Source organism: Juglans microcarpa x Juglans regia, chromosome 6D (assembly GCF_004785595.1).
Source record: "Juglans microcarpa x Juglans regia isolate MS1-56 chromosome 6D, Jm3101_v1.0, whole genome shotgun sequence".
Lineage (NCBI taxonomy): Eukaryota > Viridiplantae > Streptophyta > Magnoliopsida > Fagales > Juglandaceae > Juglans > Juglans microcarpa x Juglans regia.
In genome coordinates this window covers 26,678,845-26,696,434 of record NC_054604.1, presented here as the reverse complement: position 1 = coordinate 26,696,434, position 17,590 = coordinate 26,678,845, and the positions used below count along the sequence as shown (strand labels likewise).

Sequence of the window (17,590 nt, the reverse complement as noted above, 5' to 3'; positions counted from 1 at the left end):
CAATTTTTTTTAGACAGTGAGCTTCGACACTAAAAATCTTTTTTTTTCAGAGTAGAATTCATGTTTTTATAACATATTTGTATGAAACTTTTATATTTAAGGCTTATAAAAATTTTTATTATATTCTTTTATACATATATATCACATTAATGATCCTCAGTATAGCTAGTATCAGGCTAGTCGTCACACTAGTACTTATCTATCCCGTTAATAATTTAATGGGAATTAAATTAAGGAGAATTGGGTTAATTTATTAACTAATTATTATACTTGCCTTGCTCTTTGCAATGACTTTAATTGGCTACACTTTTGGAAATCTACTCATCATTGTCTGCACTACAAAAAAAAAAAAAAAAGTCATAATCTTTGATAAAACTACATACGGTACTACTAGACCATATCATGATATATGATATATATATATATATATAAATAGATGCTTTAGCCATAAATAAATCTTACAAAATTAAATCATAAATTGACATGGCTTGATGTGGTATATTAGATTATATAATTATTTTTATTGTAATATAGATCTACCGTATTATATGAAACCACGTCAGCTTGTGAATTTAATTACTTTTGTCAAATCTCTTTATAAATGTATCACTTTTCGTGTGTGTATATATATATATATATTAATAGGGGTACTGTCAAATCGTGCTAACAGGTCGTGTTTGTTTTGTGTCAAGGTATGTACATTACACTTAATAGGTTAACATGAACACGACCTGTTAAGGATTTCGCGTCAAAATCTTAAACTCTAACACGACACAATAAAATAACGGGTTGACACGATACGACCCGTTATGACCCGTTAGTGAATACAAAATAAATTGACATGATACGACACGTTTCAACCCGTTTACGTTAATGAGTTATGAACAGACACGACACGACACGATTTGATCCGTTTAACCTAATTTATTTTATATAAATATTTAAATATAAATAATATCTATTAAAAAACTAACTATAAGTCTAAAATTACAATCCAAACAAATATGATCCACACACATTATAAATATTCATTATTAAAATTACATCATAAATATAATAAACAAAACACATATGGTAGATATATTAATGTTACAATCCCAAATATGATAAAAACATAAATCTAAACAAATTTAGAACTTGAAGAAGGAAGTAGAACATCCTCCTTGCCTTTGTTGTTCTCCAACTCCATCACCTGCTGTCGAACTCATCTGACAACAAACAACAAGAACATATGTAAATCATGGATGATCAAATATATATATATATATATATATATATATCGTTGCATGCATGTAAAAGTCAATACCTAAACAAATTAATTGTATTTATACTCCTTCTGTTATACCCTTTAAATGTTGAAAGTGATCTTTTTATGACCCAACTTAAGGTTAATTATTCTCATATGAGAATGCTATTGTTCATTCAAAAGTATGACCAACAGGCAATAACATTTAGTATTTTTCTGCTCTTTTTTCCCATAATTTATTTGTAAGCTGCAGGTGTTTTTATATTCTGTGTTCAAGAGACTACACTAGGTTGTAAATGTGTAATCATTATACATATCCTAAAAAGACTTAGACCAGCAAGACATTGAAGTAATTGTTGCGAGTCTACAAAGACTTTAGACCAGCAAGAGTCTTTACACTCTTCAACATGGATGTTCACTTGTTGCGAGTCTACAAAATGATGGGTGATGTCATTTTACCATATTTCATTATTTTGTATGTTGCGAGACCAAATATAAGGAGTAATGGACGAATCAGCATTTTAAATCTGTAAATGCTAACAACGTTTACAATTATTTCGAATCAACATCACACAGTTGTTGGAGACAAGGAAATTCCCCCGACCAACATTTAAATGCTAAGGAAATTTCCATCTTTTTTTCTTTTTTCTCAGCAACCAACCAATAGCTAAATCCATAAATGTAATGAAAAATCTCGGATTGACTTACAATGGGCGACGTGGAGTGGGCGAGGGCCGGCGTGAGTCTGTGACTTTGCATGGGCGACAGAGTAAGCTTGAAGATCCGTGACTCTACGTGGGCAAGGCGATCCATGAGTCGTGACTTTGCGTGGCGTTGTGGGCGAGGCCAAGAGGGATGGGTGGCGTGAGTTAATGGGTTGAAGACCAAGAGGGGTGGTGAGTCACCGTGAAGAGAATTGGAGAACGAGTGAGGCGTGGGTTATCAGTCGGGACTTAGGAAAGGAAGTGAAGAGAAGTTAGAATTGGAAGGGAGCGGCGTGGGTTAGAAGTGTTAGAGTTAGGGTTTTTTTAGTCTTAGATCTAAGGGTATAAAGATAAATTTTATTTCCTTAACGAGTCATAACGGGTTGACCTGTTAGTGACCTGTTGAGCAATCGTGTCTTAACGGGTTAAATTGTCATAACCCGAACTCGTTAAGTCTAAACCCTAATCCGTTTTTATCATGTCGTGTTCTTGTTGGGTTAATGGATCGTGTCATATATTGCCACCCTTATATATATATATATATATATTCCTATCATTAACAAAAATTCACGTGTGAGGTGCTCTTGCCTCAGTACTGAAAACGGAAAAAAGAAATCCTCACCCCAATAATCTATGACCAACAAAAAAAAACTATAACAAAACTTTCAAATAAAAACCCTAATTCAACTAGAATAACCTTATGTAGGAAAAAAAAATCAATTAATTTATAATAATATTATGCACATCAAATTTACTTTAAACTTATTTAAATATTAGAAATACTTTAGTCACAAATAAATTTTACAAAAATACTCAAAAATTGCGTGATAATGTGGTATGTTAGATTGTAAAGTTATTTTTATTGTAAATTAGATCTAATGAATTGAAAAATTATATTCATCATTCTCACACACCACATTTTTTTTTTCTCTTATCAAATTTATAGTAAATGAATGATAAGTAGAAGAATTCAAGTAGTTCAAAACGAATAAAATAAAAAAATATATATATATGGTGTGTGGGGATGATGAGGAGCAAACCTCATTCAAATATTCTTTCCATATTTACATTGATCTTGTAAAAATTATTATGTACCTGTGCTTACCATTTTAATCTTGGATCTTGTAAAAATAATTAAATACCTGTGTTTACCATTTTAATCTTGAGCTGCCGGAACCGAGAATAAATGCCGTCTGGGCAGGCTCCCCGGTCAACCAGGGCCGTCGGAATTGGACAACCTTTTGCATCGGCCGGAAAGTAGGACAAAATGAAAGGAGCAAAAACTCCCTAAAGATTTTTATCATAATTATACGCAAAACACGGGGAGCACTAACTACAGCAACAACTGTAGCAGGCAATACGGGCAATACCAGGTGCTCGTTACGTAAATATTAATATATTTGGGGACGTCTTTGGAATTTAACTAAAGAGGAAAACTATTTTGCCGTTCCAAGTCCCCAATGGTATTTTTTTTTTTTAAAGTAATTTGATGTGTATTGATATTTTTTTTAAATATTTAAATATATTAAAAAAATATAAAAAAAATAATAATACAAAAACAACCAGTGGTATGTCTGAGCGGTGGCTGAGTAGCACCGCTCTTTAACGAGATAGTAGGGAAAATAAAAATAATTACAACAAAATTCAGTAAGCTGCTGGCTTTTATGCCTTCTGTATTTCGTTGTCAATTTTCAACCCGAGCTCGCACCTGAAGGAACTCGAAAGACAATACCATCACCCAAACCCGCTCTCTCTTTCTCCCGCCAGCCATGAGTCTCTTCGGCCTGGGCAGGTATGGTTTTTTTGGGGAAAAAAACGAGTTTTTTTAAAATTTTATTTTCCTCCGGAAATGTATGATTCTGTCTCTCTTTCGTTTATTTTGTGGGAGTTCTTTACTGTGTTCTTGGTTTTTGAAATTTTCCCAGAAGCAGGAAAATGGTACATGGGTTTGTGATGAATTTTGACAGATCTGTTGTATTGGGTAGACCGCAAATTTAGTGATCGGATATCTTTTGGGGTTTATTGACTTTGATTAATTCCGTATTTACTTGTCAATATACCTATGTGCATGCCTATGGTGCTAATCTTTAATGGATTTCTACTTTGATTTGTCTGGTTCGAATGGCAAGTAAAGTGGCGTATATGCTATAAGCCTATAGCCATGCTGCATATGGGGGTTATAATAATTGATAAGTTGGTCATATTAGTGAGTTAGAGTTATGGTCATATCAGTGAGTTAGTGTTATGGGATGATATTGAACGATAAGCAAACACTCGAACATAAATAGCAGGAGGAATCATGTGGTCTTTCCAATTGCCAAAATTTTAATATAGAAAGGCACTTATTAACTGCAGAATTCATTTCTGCAAATAAGAATATATTAATGCAGCATACAAATCAAATTTGACACTACAAACATAGTGGACATCGTGGAAATTAAATATGCTGCATTGACATCACACAGCTATTTTGAAAACCATAAAGAAATGACTTTGAGATCACAAGAATATAGAGAAAAATCTTGCAAGAGAACTCTATTAATGAAACTGAAGAAAAATATAAGCAACTACACACATAATATGTCTCACGCATGACCTTTATGTAGGCTACATTTTGAAATCTAAAACTAACTTTACTGGTAAAAAATATCTAAAACTAACTCTAAAACAACTGATATTAAAATGTAAGAACATGCTACTAATCTGAAAACTCATAACACACTAAAAAGGGAACAGTCCATCTCAATTAAGCAGGTTTGGGGGTGGGATGAGACACAAAATTCTCATCTCATCTTATCTCATCATTACACATTTTTCAAATCCCCATACAAAATATAATAAATAATTCAACTTTTTCAAATCTCAATTCACCTTTTTCAAATCCCAAAACAATAATAATATTAAAACACAATATTTTAAAATCTCAAATAAAACACAAAATTCTCATCTCACCCTCCAAACCTGCGATAGGAAAAAAAGCTTTTGCCCACCGGATAGGAATTCCTAAATTGACTTCAATCCTCACATAAGCTACGTATATATCATTAATTAATAGCTGTAGGTCCATTTTTCACTGTATATAATAAATGATAGCTTGATTTGTGTAAGCTAGTTTGCAAGCCTCATTGTATTATTATATGCTGGTCGCACTTTTCAGTATATAACGTTTTGTCATGCATATACAAGCGCAACAGAAACAGTAGTAAAAGACAAGTAGATATTATAGCCTCATTACATATATGCTAGTTGATCGTTAAAAATTTCCAATATATAGTGCAAGTGACAAATTTGTCCTTGTAATATAATTACATTGACCTGTTTGTGGTAAACCTAAATGATTGGATATGTAAATCAGAAAAAACACCTTTGCTATGAATCTTCTTGGGTGCAAACAATTTCTAGAGGGCATCGAACTGGGGAAATTTCCCCTTGAATTACCCGGGGTGCACTTACAGTAAGTTCCTTCTTGAGGGCGTGTTCACTTTCTATCCTCTGGAGCATACGACGATTCTTTCACTAAATTACCTTTGTTAACCGATGGAGGAATTTAGCAACAAAAAAAAAAAAAAACACCTTTGCTAGACAAGGAAAGTAATTTTCTTTTGCTAACATATTGCATACGCATATCTTAAAGGAAGATAGCAACATATATACTTGGTCAGGGTCTCCCTAGTCATATTTGGTGCTTATTCCTACATATATTTGGGAGCTTATCAGACATGACACCTGGAATCACCTTCGCCAGGCATATTTGAGTCCATTTGTCATAGTTGTTATAAGGTATACAGCCTCTCTTACAACCATAATCTAGTTGACATAAACCATCATCATCTTTCTTTTATTTATTTATTTATTATTATTATTTTTTTTATAAGTAAACAAATTTTATTGATCAAAGAATAGGCAAAGTCATATACATAGTTCTATAATGTGTTAAGCTACATAGGCACATTATAGACAAGAAAATCATGTAGGTCCATGCCATTGAAATTAACAGCAATGGCCCAAGTACAAAGTGTTCTAAAGAAAAAAACTTTCAGCTCCTCCTGCGATCTCTCCTTGTCTTCAAATGTCCTGTCATTACGTTCCTTCCATAAACACCACATAATGCATATGGGATCATCTTCCATATAGCTTTAATCTATTGCATCCCTCTTAAATTTGTCCAGATGGCCAGCAATGACACCACTGTCTCCAGCATAGCGCAAGACAAGTCTAATCTACTAAACACCTCATTCCATAATACCCGAGCGGTCTCAGAATGTAGTAGGAGATGGTTTACAGACTCTCCCCCTTCTCTACACATGCAACACCAATCTACAATGATTACCCTTCGTTTCCTCAAGTCGTTGATTGTGAGAATCTTCCCCAACGAAGCTGTCCACACAAAAAACACTGCTTTGGGAGGTGCCTTATGTCTCCAAATCCTTCTCCATGGAAATTGAGTTTGGGGTTTTGTGTGAGAGTCTTGTAAAAAGAGCGAACTGAGAATACCCCTTTACCATCGGGTATCCACCACATTAAGTCTACCTGCTGAGTGTTTGGTAATATAGCGTACAAAAGGCTGTAAAAATCTGCAAAGCTGCTCATTTCCCAGTCTTGTACCGCTCTACTAAAGGTGATGTTCTAACGGATCTACCCCCCGGATATCTCCATAACTTCCACCACCGATACATCTTTAGCACTAGCAATATTGAACAGTGAAGGGAATATCTCTTGTAGAGTACTATTATCACACCAACTATCTCTCTAGAATTTAATCCTTGAGCCCTCACCCAGAAGTAGTCTAGTGTGTCTACTCAAGACCTCTTATCCTCTTCGAATGTGTTTCCACAAACCCACTCCATACGCATCTTACTTCGTTAGTGCACCAGATCCCCCCCATAAATCTCCATATTTGCTCTCAATCACCAATTGTCACAGGGCTTCTGGTTCCTTATGATATCTCCACAACCACTTGCCAAGAAATGCCCGATTGAAGTTCCTCATACTTCTGATGCCCAAACCACCATTAGAAATAGGGCGGTATATCGTCTCCCACTTGATTAGGCGAAACTTGAACTCCTCCCCCACTCCACTCCACAAGAAATCACGTTGGAGTTTCTCAATTTGAATCGTCACACTTGCAGGTATAGAAAACAAGGATAAAAAATATGTTGGTAAGTTAGATAAAGTACTTTTTATCAACGTAATCCTACCACCTTTTGACAAATACATCATTTTCCATCCCGTCAGTCTCCGCTCTACTTTCTCAACCACTGTGTCCCATATAGAAGACGAATCATCATCATTTGTGGGCACTATTGTGTAAGAACAGAGAAATATCAGCATGTTCTTTAAGTTTCTTTCGAATTATTATCTCTGGTTTATCTTTGCTAAAATAAATGTTAGTATTGTGTTTATCATCATCAAAACGATTTACTTTGGAGTTATAACTCATAGAAAATAAGTGCTAATGAAATTAGTAGTCTGTTATGCAAGTTTACTTTAAATGCAAACCTGTTGTAGATAACCGGTGATAAGATGGAATTGCGTGTATCATGAAAAGGAGAATTGTTTGGTAGCTTGTTTGAAAACGATATTTTTGTTTTTAGTCATTTAAACAATTTAGTTGGTGGGATTTTTCAACACAGAAGATAACGGGTGTAGAAGTCTGTGAAAAGGAAGTACAATTTCATCTGTGAAAAGGAAGTACAATTTCAGAACCTTGTCCAGCGTTTCTATGGTGTTAGTGTATCCAATGAAAAGGAGAACTGCGTGGCTGCTTGCTTTTCTATAACCATGTGAAAGTGTGTACAAGTAACAGTTTTCTGTTACATATCATTGATTGTACAATGTAAACAAGTTTCTCTTGAGATTCAAGAGACTCATCCATGATGATTTGACCGTTTGAAATGAGACTTATGGGTATATTAGTGAGAAAGAGTAATTTGATTCAAGTTGAAGGGGAAAAAGAGGGGCATAAGGAGATTAAAAATATCATAAGTAGGATTGGTGAAGAAGACAAGATTAAAAAAAGTGAGAGTATGGGCCTTATTGGCCAAAATGAAAAAAAAAAAAAAAGAAAAAAAGATTCATATAGCTGAGTGGAGAATTAGAAATTTGATGGGCTTGACGAAGTTTTATCTGACTGGGCCCAAGGCTTCTCTATGTGTGTTTGTGCTGTGTGCATGTGAATATTGTGGTAGTAGTGTACCATAAATCCTGCTTAATACATCAGTCCTGCTGTCCCTTGTTGATGCCTTTTAAAACCTTGTCATGCATCTCTTTCACGGATATTCTTACCTAACTAAATGTTCTACAAACAGAAACCAGAGGACATTCCGTCCAAAAAAGAGCGCACCCTCAGGGAGTAAGGTTGTTCCTCTTCTTAATTAGTGATGTTGGTTTCATCTATTTCTTGAAGGTTTGAAATTTGGCAAGATTTATTAATTTTTGTGGCCTGATTTATGATTTTTTTCCTCTGGATGTTAATTTTTCCTTTTTTACCAATAGAGCTCATACTGATGGTAAATCTTTTCCTGCTTCATCTTTCATGTGAAACAATTACTCTCTCTCTCTCTCTCTCTCTCTCTCTCTAGGGTACATGAGAACGTGGTCCCAATTAAGTTCCTGGAATCGTGTTGTTCAGATTTAAGGATGAAAGAATGAAATAATAAGTCTTTTAGATGGAAAGTCTCCATTTGGATAATGAAAGTGTTTCATCTCATCTCATCATTACAACTTTTTCAAATTCTCACACAAAATATAATAAACAATTCAATTTTTTCAAATCCCAAAATAATAACAATATTAAAAAATAATATTCTAACAATATTTTATTCTACTTTCATCTAAAACTATCTCATCTCATCTCACTATCCAAACCGCACCTTAGTCTAAAGTGATTTGCTTGAATGTTGAAACTGAGTAGAGTGAAAGAAGATATGATTTGTTGGGTTTGAATTTAAATCTAGAGAGAACTAGGGAGTTGTGGATCATTGTGGGTAGTTTTCCTCCTAATCAGGATTTAGCACCATTATAATTGAATTTACTAGATTTCCTGGGAGTGTGTGCTATTGAGAAATTCCATGGAGCTGATAGAATGATTCTTTAATCAGTCATTTGAAAATTGAAATAAATGTTCCTATGAATTTGTAATTCTTCAAATTATTGGGGTTATTCATGGAAGGTTGAATTATGCACTTGAAAGTAGGTCTTATATGCGAGAGTGAGTAGCTTTTGCAGTGGTGTCTGATTGTCACTTATTGGCCATTTTTCTTTATCCAGAATTTTTCACTTACGAGACTCCAGTTTGATGCTCTTGATACTTTGTATTTAATTTGTTTTTTCTTCATTTTTCTGTATATGAAATAATATTTAGTACTTTTTGAACTTAACAGTGAAGGTGCATTATTTTACTGGAACAACTGAAAATACCCATCTTTTGTATACATACTGTATACTTGGATTGCACCTTTTGCAATTCTTAATGAAATTTTATTCTTATCAAAAAATCCTGTTGGTAATGCAGGGGGCACAACTCAGAAAGCACATTGATGCCACCCTAGGCAGTGGAAATCTGCGGGAGGCAGTAAAACTTCCTACGGGGGAGGATTTAAATGAGTGGCTGGCTGTTAACAGTAATTATCCTCTCTCATGCATTTTAGAAAAGTAGCCTGTGAAAGTTTATGATCTTTTCTCTTTTGTTTTATTATCCTATACTTGTTAATCTTGAAGTTTAGTGCAATCTATGTAATGTTCTTTACTTAGCTATTGCTAATTTAAATTTTACTGCAGCTTGAAATCCAAATCTTAATGTGATTTTTTTTTTTTTTTTTTTTGTTAACTTCAGCTGTTGATTTCTTCAACCAAGTAAATTTGCTATTTGGTACCCTCACAGAGTTCTGTACCGACGAGCATTGTCAAACGATGACCGCAGGCCCCAAGTATGGCATGATATCAAAAGCTGTCTCTTTTTTCCCTTCCCTTTCCAGTCGTGATATTTAATTTTATGAAAGTGCAATAATGTAACTTTCCATTTATTTTTCGCCCCCATAGAATATTTGGGATATTTCTTATCTTAAAATGAAAATCTCTCTCGTCCTTGGGTTGAAACTTGGCATTTATGCCTATGTTTTAAATCACAGGACAGGATTGGTTCATGCGTTCTCACTTTAATAAGTTTTTTATATCATGCTTCCTGCAGTAAATTAAATTATTTTTCATGAATCACAGGATCTATAGGTTAGTTTACAGTTAAATCATTCTCATTTCCACTTTTCTACTAAAGTGCTTGTTATGATTTATGTTAATAAATTGGTTTTGACAGGTGTTCTTGTTATTGTCTTTGTTAATTATTGAAAATTAATGAGCATAATTGTTGTCAACAATTGATAATTTGTTTCTGCCCTCATAAAAAACGAAGGTTAGTTTTGAACTAATATTTATAGAGAAATACTTAGCCACAAAAGAATTACACAAAAGTAATCTCACAAACTCACGTGTCTTGTTGTGGATTGTAAAGTTACTTTTATTGTAAGTAGATCTGACGGATCACATCAAACCACGTCAATTTGTGGAATACGTTTGTAGACTCTCTTTGTAACTGTAGCACTTCTCATATTTATATGTTGTTGTGTCTGGTTTGGGCTTTCATTGAGCTTGCAACTTCTACTTCTTTTCCCCTTAATGTGGACTGTAGTGAGTAGACTTACAAGGAAGAGAGAGGAGAGAGAGACTGCACTGAGTAAATCCTTAGATTTGGCTTACATGTCTAGCTCTTCCTTAGTTCTGTATCTCTGTTGTATTATGCAGGCGGTATTAATCTAACTCATTATTATTTTGGTTTTTATTTGTTCGATTTATTCCTTGAAGGTTCTCTTCGATACTGTTGTGGCTTCCTGCACATATTAAATTATTTTTGGAAATTTGCTCTCTCTTCTTTCCTCTTCTTTTATTTTATTTTTCTCTTTGGTTGGGGGTGGGGGTAATTCTTATTTCTGCCTTCTTCAGAGTCGAATACGTTGGTAATTGATTTAAAAATTAAAATGGATCTTGCCCACTTTAAATAAATCCCAAGTCTTCAATTCTGCATGTGTTTGTGTAGGCATGGATTTACAGTTCTAATATGCGTATAAATTTTTTACAGATACGAGTATAGATGGGCAGATGGGGAAAAAATAAAGAAACCGATTGAGGTTTCTGCTCCAAAATATGTTGAGCTTTTAATGGACTGGATTGAAGGCCAGCTTGATAATGAATCCATCTTTCCTCAAAGGCTTGGTAACATCTATTGTCAGATTCTAGCCTTTAGTCTCAAATTTTTCCTTCAGTTTCCTATATTTAGTTGTCCACTAAAATTTTTGTAGGGGCACCCTTTCCTCCCAATTTCAAGGATGTTGTGAAGACAATTTTCAAAAGATTGTTCCGTGTATATGCCCACATCTATCACACTCATTTCCAAAAAATTGTAAGCCTCAAGGAGGAGGCCCATCTAAATACATGCTTTAAGCATTTCATACTATTTACTTGTGTAAGTCTTCCATACCTCAATGACTTGTTTTCTCCGTATTTTCTTGTTTAGCATTTCATACTATTTCATGTATGGAAATTGCTGATTGAACATCAGCGTGAGCTTGACAAATATATTCTTTTGTTCTCTGTTTTTTGTTTCTATTTAACATTTTTAGAGTTGGCATAAATCTAATTGAAAGATTCTAGATAAGCCAGGAATCGCAGAGTAACCTTGCTTGCCTTATATTGTCTCATGCATATCTTTTACCCTCTTAATATCGGCTTTCTCACGAGGTTTTGAAAAATTTCTTTTTCATTAAGTTAATCTACTCTACTTAACCAAAGAAATAAAAAAAAAAAAAAAAAAAAAAAAAAAAAAAAAAAAAAGATCTACTCTATTAACCTCGTCACTGGACTATTTTTTATGCCTCTTTTGGGGTTTTGTATCCTGATGTTTGTGATGTCAACTTATAAAGACTCTGGCGGTAGAACGTACCCAGCTGACTCAGTTGAATGCTATTACCATAGGTCCATAAGTCTTAAGGGATCATTTGGAAAATTAGAATATCTCAGAATATCTGTAAATAGTAGTAAAATAGTTTGAATTAAATATATTTTATTGGGTTTTGGCCTTTGGGAAATAAGAGAAAAAGTTAAATAAAAATATTATAAAGTTAAAAAATTGTTTGAATATAGTTTTTTAATATTATTTTTGTTTTGAAATTTGAAAAAGTTAGATTGTTTTTTATGTTTTGTTTGGAAGTATGGGCAAGTTGTATTGGGTTTTGTATTTGGATAATGAATAGGTAATGATTAGATGAAAAAGTTGAATATTTGAAATTGAAAATTGTTCTTCATGAAGGCCAAAGTCAAAGCTAGCATTAGTTTGTTAAAGATCTTCACCAGCCTAGAAACTAGATCCTATTCCCTTTCTGGGCTTGTCTCATTTTACACTAAAATATGGATCGGAAAACATTGAGTATTTACTAATGGGAAAGCTTTATTTCGTTTGATCATGGTGCTGCAAAATCATGTCTTTTGGTTGTGAAAAACATGAACATACATCCCTAATCATGGACACAGAAGGTGGAGAAGAAGCCATTTCATTCTTGTTTTCTCTATTTGGCTATGAAATGTTTAAACACCAAATATGTAACTTTTAAACATGTTCAATCTACATTCAAATACAATTTTTATGCGGTGCAAGAAATTCTTTCCTTCTTTTTTGGACAAGAAAATAAATTATTAGTTGATTGTTTATGATTCTGATTCTTGGCAGGAATTTGGGCTAATTGAAAGAAAGGAGCTGGCTCCACTTCAAGAGCTCATAGATTCCATCATTGTTCCTTACTAGATGGATTGGCTTATCTTGTGAAACAAAACGTATCAGGGAAACTTGATTGAACTAAATCAAATAAATACTGCTCAATGTATGACTTAAGGGTTTCTATCAAGTGGATTTATATTTCAAGTTGATATGCTTGTGTTGTATGCCTGACTATTTTAAATTGGTTTGATGCCAACTTATATAGTCTTTAAAATCATCGTCGAACACTCAACTCTCAAGAGCAAATGCGCTGCCATTGGTATTGGGAGGTTGCAGAAATGGCTGAAGGACAGGCAACTAGGTGAATATATATAAATTGTCTAGGTTCTCAGCTGGAAAAGCATTTCCTTTGATTTCTCTATGTGGCGTGGCTGTTTTACAGAGGAGCGAGCACAACTTGAATTTGAGATCTGCTTTGAATTCTTTCATATGTAAAATTTAACATCAGCCTCGGTGCTTATGGTCGGTAAAACTAGGTCCTGGTGATGCCTGGTCAACTTTTATTTTTAAGGTATTAAATTGTAGCATGCAGTTCCTTACATTTGATATCAAATTGATTTTTCTTTTCTATATATATATATATATATATATATATATATATATATATAAAGAAATTTGCTGGAATTTTTGACGGAACTCTAGTGTCTAGAGTAGAAGAAAAACAGACACATGAAATGAGTCTCATAGTATGTATTGAGCATTTAATGCTGTCTGAACAATTTACTCGGACAACTATAAATATTGTCAGGTCTACTTTTTATGTGTCTATCTCTCTCCCACTCAAAGTATTAGAATTTTGACCAAAAACTCTAAAAGGGATCCAAATCCATTTTGGTAGATTACAGAGTTAGAAGAATAGAAACTTGTAAAAAACTTCTCTGACTTTCATTAAGTGAATACGATTACATTTATACACAATAGAAAAATAAATAAAAGAATGAAAATAAAATCTGATTAACTTGAGGTAAAATCTCAACAAATTTCTTTACGGTTATTTGAAAGAATATTCTGCTGTTGGTTGTAAACGAACATGGAACGTGATGTTGCTGATTTGCTTTGGCAGAGTTGCATATTTTGCCCGCCAGCTATTTGTTTAAAAGCAAAGGTGATTTTGTTATTCTGATATGCCCCCTCGAGTCTAAGGGAAAGTCCACTACGTTGAGACTCGACCGAAAGTGAAGAAACTTATCTGCCACGAGTGGCTTTGTTAGGACATATGCGATTTGATCATGAGAGCTGCAGAAGGAGACTTGTAAAAGTTTGGCAGCGACACGGTCCCTAACAAAATGAAAGCCTATGTCCATATGCTATCTTGGAGTGAAAAACTGGATTTACAGAGAGATAGTTAGCTCCTAAGTTGTCGCACCACAGAGTTGGAGCACACGAGAGAGAGATGCCAAGTTCACGAAGCACGGTTTGAAGCCAAATTTTTTCAGCTGCAGAGGAAGCAAGAGACTTGTACTCTGCTTCAGTAGAGGATCGTGCAACCGTGCTCTGCTTTTTAGAGCTCCATGAGATCAAATGAGAGCCCAGATAAATATAGAAGCCACCAGTCAATCGTCGGTCATCAGGACAACCTCCCCAGTTGGCATCACAATAAGTCTAAAGATGTAAAGCATGCTGTGGTTTGAACAATAGACCGCAATTAATAGTCCCTTGAGGTATCAAAGCACTCTTTTAACTGCACTCCAGTGAGTAGTCTTTGGTGAGTGCATAAATTGACAGATTTTATTCACAGCAAAGAAAATATCAGGTCTTGTTAGTGACAAGTACTGGAGACCACCAACTATGCTTCGGTATAGAGTTACATCTTCAAACTCAGGAGAATCAAATTTGGACAACTTGAGAGAGGCAGCTATGGGAGATGAAATGGGCTTAACAATGAGCATGTTGCTTCGAGTGAGTAAAGCTTTAATGTACTTCCGTTGAGAGAGTATTAAGCCAAAAGGAGCATGATCAACTTCAATGCCAAGAAAATAGGAGAGACTTCCTAAATCCTTCACTAGAAAGGCACGACCTAAGTCACGTATCAAGTTATCAATGGCAGATTGTTGTGAAGCAGCGATGACTATGTCATCCACATACACAAGAAAATAAATGTGGACGTTAGAATGATGTAGAATAAAAAGAAAAGGGTCTACTTTGGAAGACATGAAGCCATAATCCAGTAGCCAAGAAGAGAGTTGAGCAAACCATGCTCGTGGGGCATGTTTGAGCTCGTAAATGGCTTTGTGAAGCTTACAGATGTAATTTGGATGGACAGGATCCACAAAACCCTGAGATTGCTGCATAAAAACATCATCAGTTAAACAGCCATGTAAGAAAGCATTTTGAATATCAAGTTGTCTTAGTGGTTGTGAACGTGTAACAGCAATGGAGATGATCAATCTGATGGTGGACGGCTTCACTACTGGACTAAAAGTCTCAGTGTAGTCCAATCCATGCTGCTGGTGATAGCTCTTTGCGACTAATCTCGCTTTTCTTCTTTCAAATGATCCATCAGCACGTGTTTTAGTGCGATAGACCCAGCGACAACCAAGGATGTTGGCCGTGGGTGTGGATGGAACTAGACTCCAGGTCTGGTTCTATTGCAATGCTGTGAATTCTTGAAGTGCTGGTTCTATTGCAGGAAATTTTACAGCTGCAGAAAAACTTAAAGGTTCATCAGGAACTGTAAGAGAAGTAGTAAAACAATACCTAGAGGAGTATGGTATGGTGCCATCCGAAAATATTCGTGGTCTCTCAGAGTGGGTTTGAGCACGAGTTATAATGAGTGAACGTGGCGGGATGAGTGATGTGGAGGGAGCGGGTTGGGTGGGGGGGGGGGGGCGAGTTGAGTGGAGGGAGCGAGCTGAGTAGAGGGAGCGGGTTGGGTGGAGTCAGAAATTGAAGGAGTTGCAGAAAAGAGTAGATGCGAGGTAGACGATGGAGTTGAAGAAGAATGACTTGAAGAGGATGGGCTGGATCCAGGTCTAGCCCAAGGATAGAAGGCTGAAAAATGGGTAATGGAACCGTTTGAATGGGGGGAGGCTTGGAAGATGAAGTGGGCCGCGTTTTTTAACATAGAAAAGAGACTTCATTGAAGATCACGTCCCTGGAAATGTAGAGACGATTTGTGTTTAAGTCAAGACATTTATAGCCTTTGTGAGATGGGTTATAATAAACATTAAACTGATTTGAAATTAAATTTGTTGGAAAGATAAGGCCGAATATGTGGCCAAGATTCACAACCAAACACCTTTAGAAATTTATAATCAGGTTCACAATTGTAAACGAGGAAATGAGGTGTTTGATTTTTAATGGTAGGAGAAGGTAACATATTAATCAAGTAGACAGCTGTTTCAAAAGCATCGGCCCAATATGTAAAAGGCAAGGACGAGTGAACCAACAAGGCAAGGCCTGTTTCGACAATATGTCGATGTTTTTTCTCAACAATGCCATTTTGTTGATAAGTATGAGGACACGAAAATCGATGTGTAATGCCAAATTTTTGACATATCTGAGTTAAAGGCTTAAATTCACCCCCACCATTTGTTTGAAGAGTGATAAGTTTAGAATTAAATAACCTCTCAATATATGGCAAAAAATTGCTAAAAACAGTAACAACATCGGATTTAAATGAGTGGAAATAGCCAAGTGTAACGCGTGAATTGATCAACGAATGAAACATAGTATTTGAAACCCAAACGAGAAACATATGGAGCTGGGCCCCAAACATCAGCACACAGTAATTGAAGAGGTTGAGAATAAGAGGCCCGACTATTACAAAAGGGTAATTGATGAGCTTTAGTAAGTGGACATTCTGAACAAAAAAAATTTGACTTAAATGAAGAGACTGGTAGACACTTTTCATGTAGAATCCGTGGGACAAGAGCTAAGGAAGGATGGCCTAGCCTTCTGTGCCACTGGGACAGTGTTGTTCTTTCTCCAAGATGAATGGTTGGATTTTTTGGCTGTGCTGACTTGAAGGGGAAAACATAGAGTCCATTACGTGTTAGCCCGTGAGGAGCACATTCTTGGTCTTGTTGTCCTTCACATTGAAATGAGAGGAATGAAATTCAAAGTAGCAAGAGTTGTCAATGCAAAAGCGAAGAATAAATACTAAGTTCTTGGTAATATCTGGGACATGGAGTAAGTTACGAAGAAAAAAATAAGAAGAAGGAGAGGAGAGGCAGGAATCACCAAAATTTTGGATGGGTATGCCAGAACCATCTCCAACACGGATTGAGTCACTACCACTATAATGTTCAGATGAAACATTCAAGTTATTAAAATCATTAGTAATGTGATGAGTTGCAGCAAAGTCAGGATACCAAGAGGAATCGGATAGTGAGTCTAGAGCTGTGTAATTTGTAGAAAAAGATATCGGCGCTTCAAACTATTAGGCATGATCAAATCTGTATCTGCATTGGAGAGCTATGTGTCCTGACTTGTTGCAAACTTGGTATGTTGGTCGATGCGAGGTGTACTGCTGCTGTGAAGAGTTGTTTTGAGAAGAGGAACGACCCCCACGATTGTTGTAAACATGACGACCCTTGCGACGTCCTTGACGTCCGTTGCGAAAAACACCACGTCCAAGATTATCACGATTTCCAGCAACACTGAGATTAGCAGAAGGCTCAAGGGAGGAGTTGGTACTCCTCTATTGGTGAGATGCACGACTTTCATGAATTAACAGCAGTTGGTATAATTCATGAGATGAAATGGGCTCAGCCCGTGTGGTAATAGAAGTGATAAAAGCATCATAAGAAGAGCCTAACCCATTTAGAAGATAGGTGACTATCTCTTTATCAGGAAGGTTGTTACCTGTGGCAACTA

The 17,590-nt window shown here is 35.4% G+C and overlaps 1 protein-coding gene across 1 annotated transcript; it reads left to right on the top strand.

The window, feature by feature from the left end:
- Nucleotides 1-3,583: 3,583 nt before the first annotated feature.
- On the top strand, nt 3,584-12,919 carry LOC121234718 (MOB kinase activator-like 1B). Its single transcript, XM_041130783.1, has 7 exons — nt 3,584-3,742; nt 8,259-8,307; nt 9,464-9,572; nt 9,785-9,878; nt 11,081-11,214; nt 11,301-11,464; nt 12,725-12,919. The coding sequence occupies exons 1-7, from the start codon at nt 3,720-3,722 to the stop codon at nt 12,797-12,799; spliced, it is 648 nt and encodes a 215-aa protein (XP_040986717.1). The 5' UTR covers nt 3,584-3,719; the 3' UTR covers nt 12,800-12,919.
- The last annotated feature ends 4,671 nt before the right edge of the window (nt 12,920-17,590 follow it).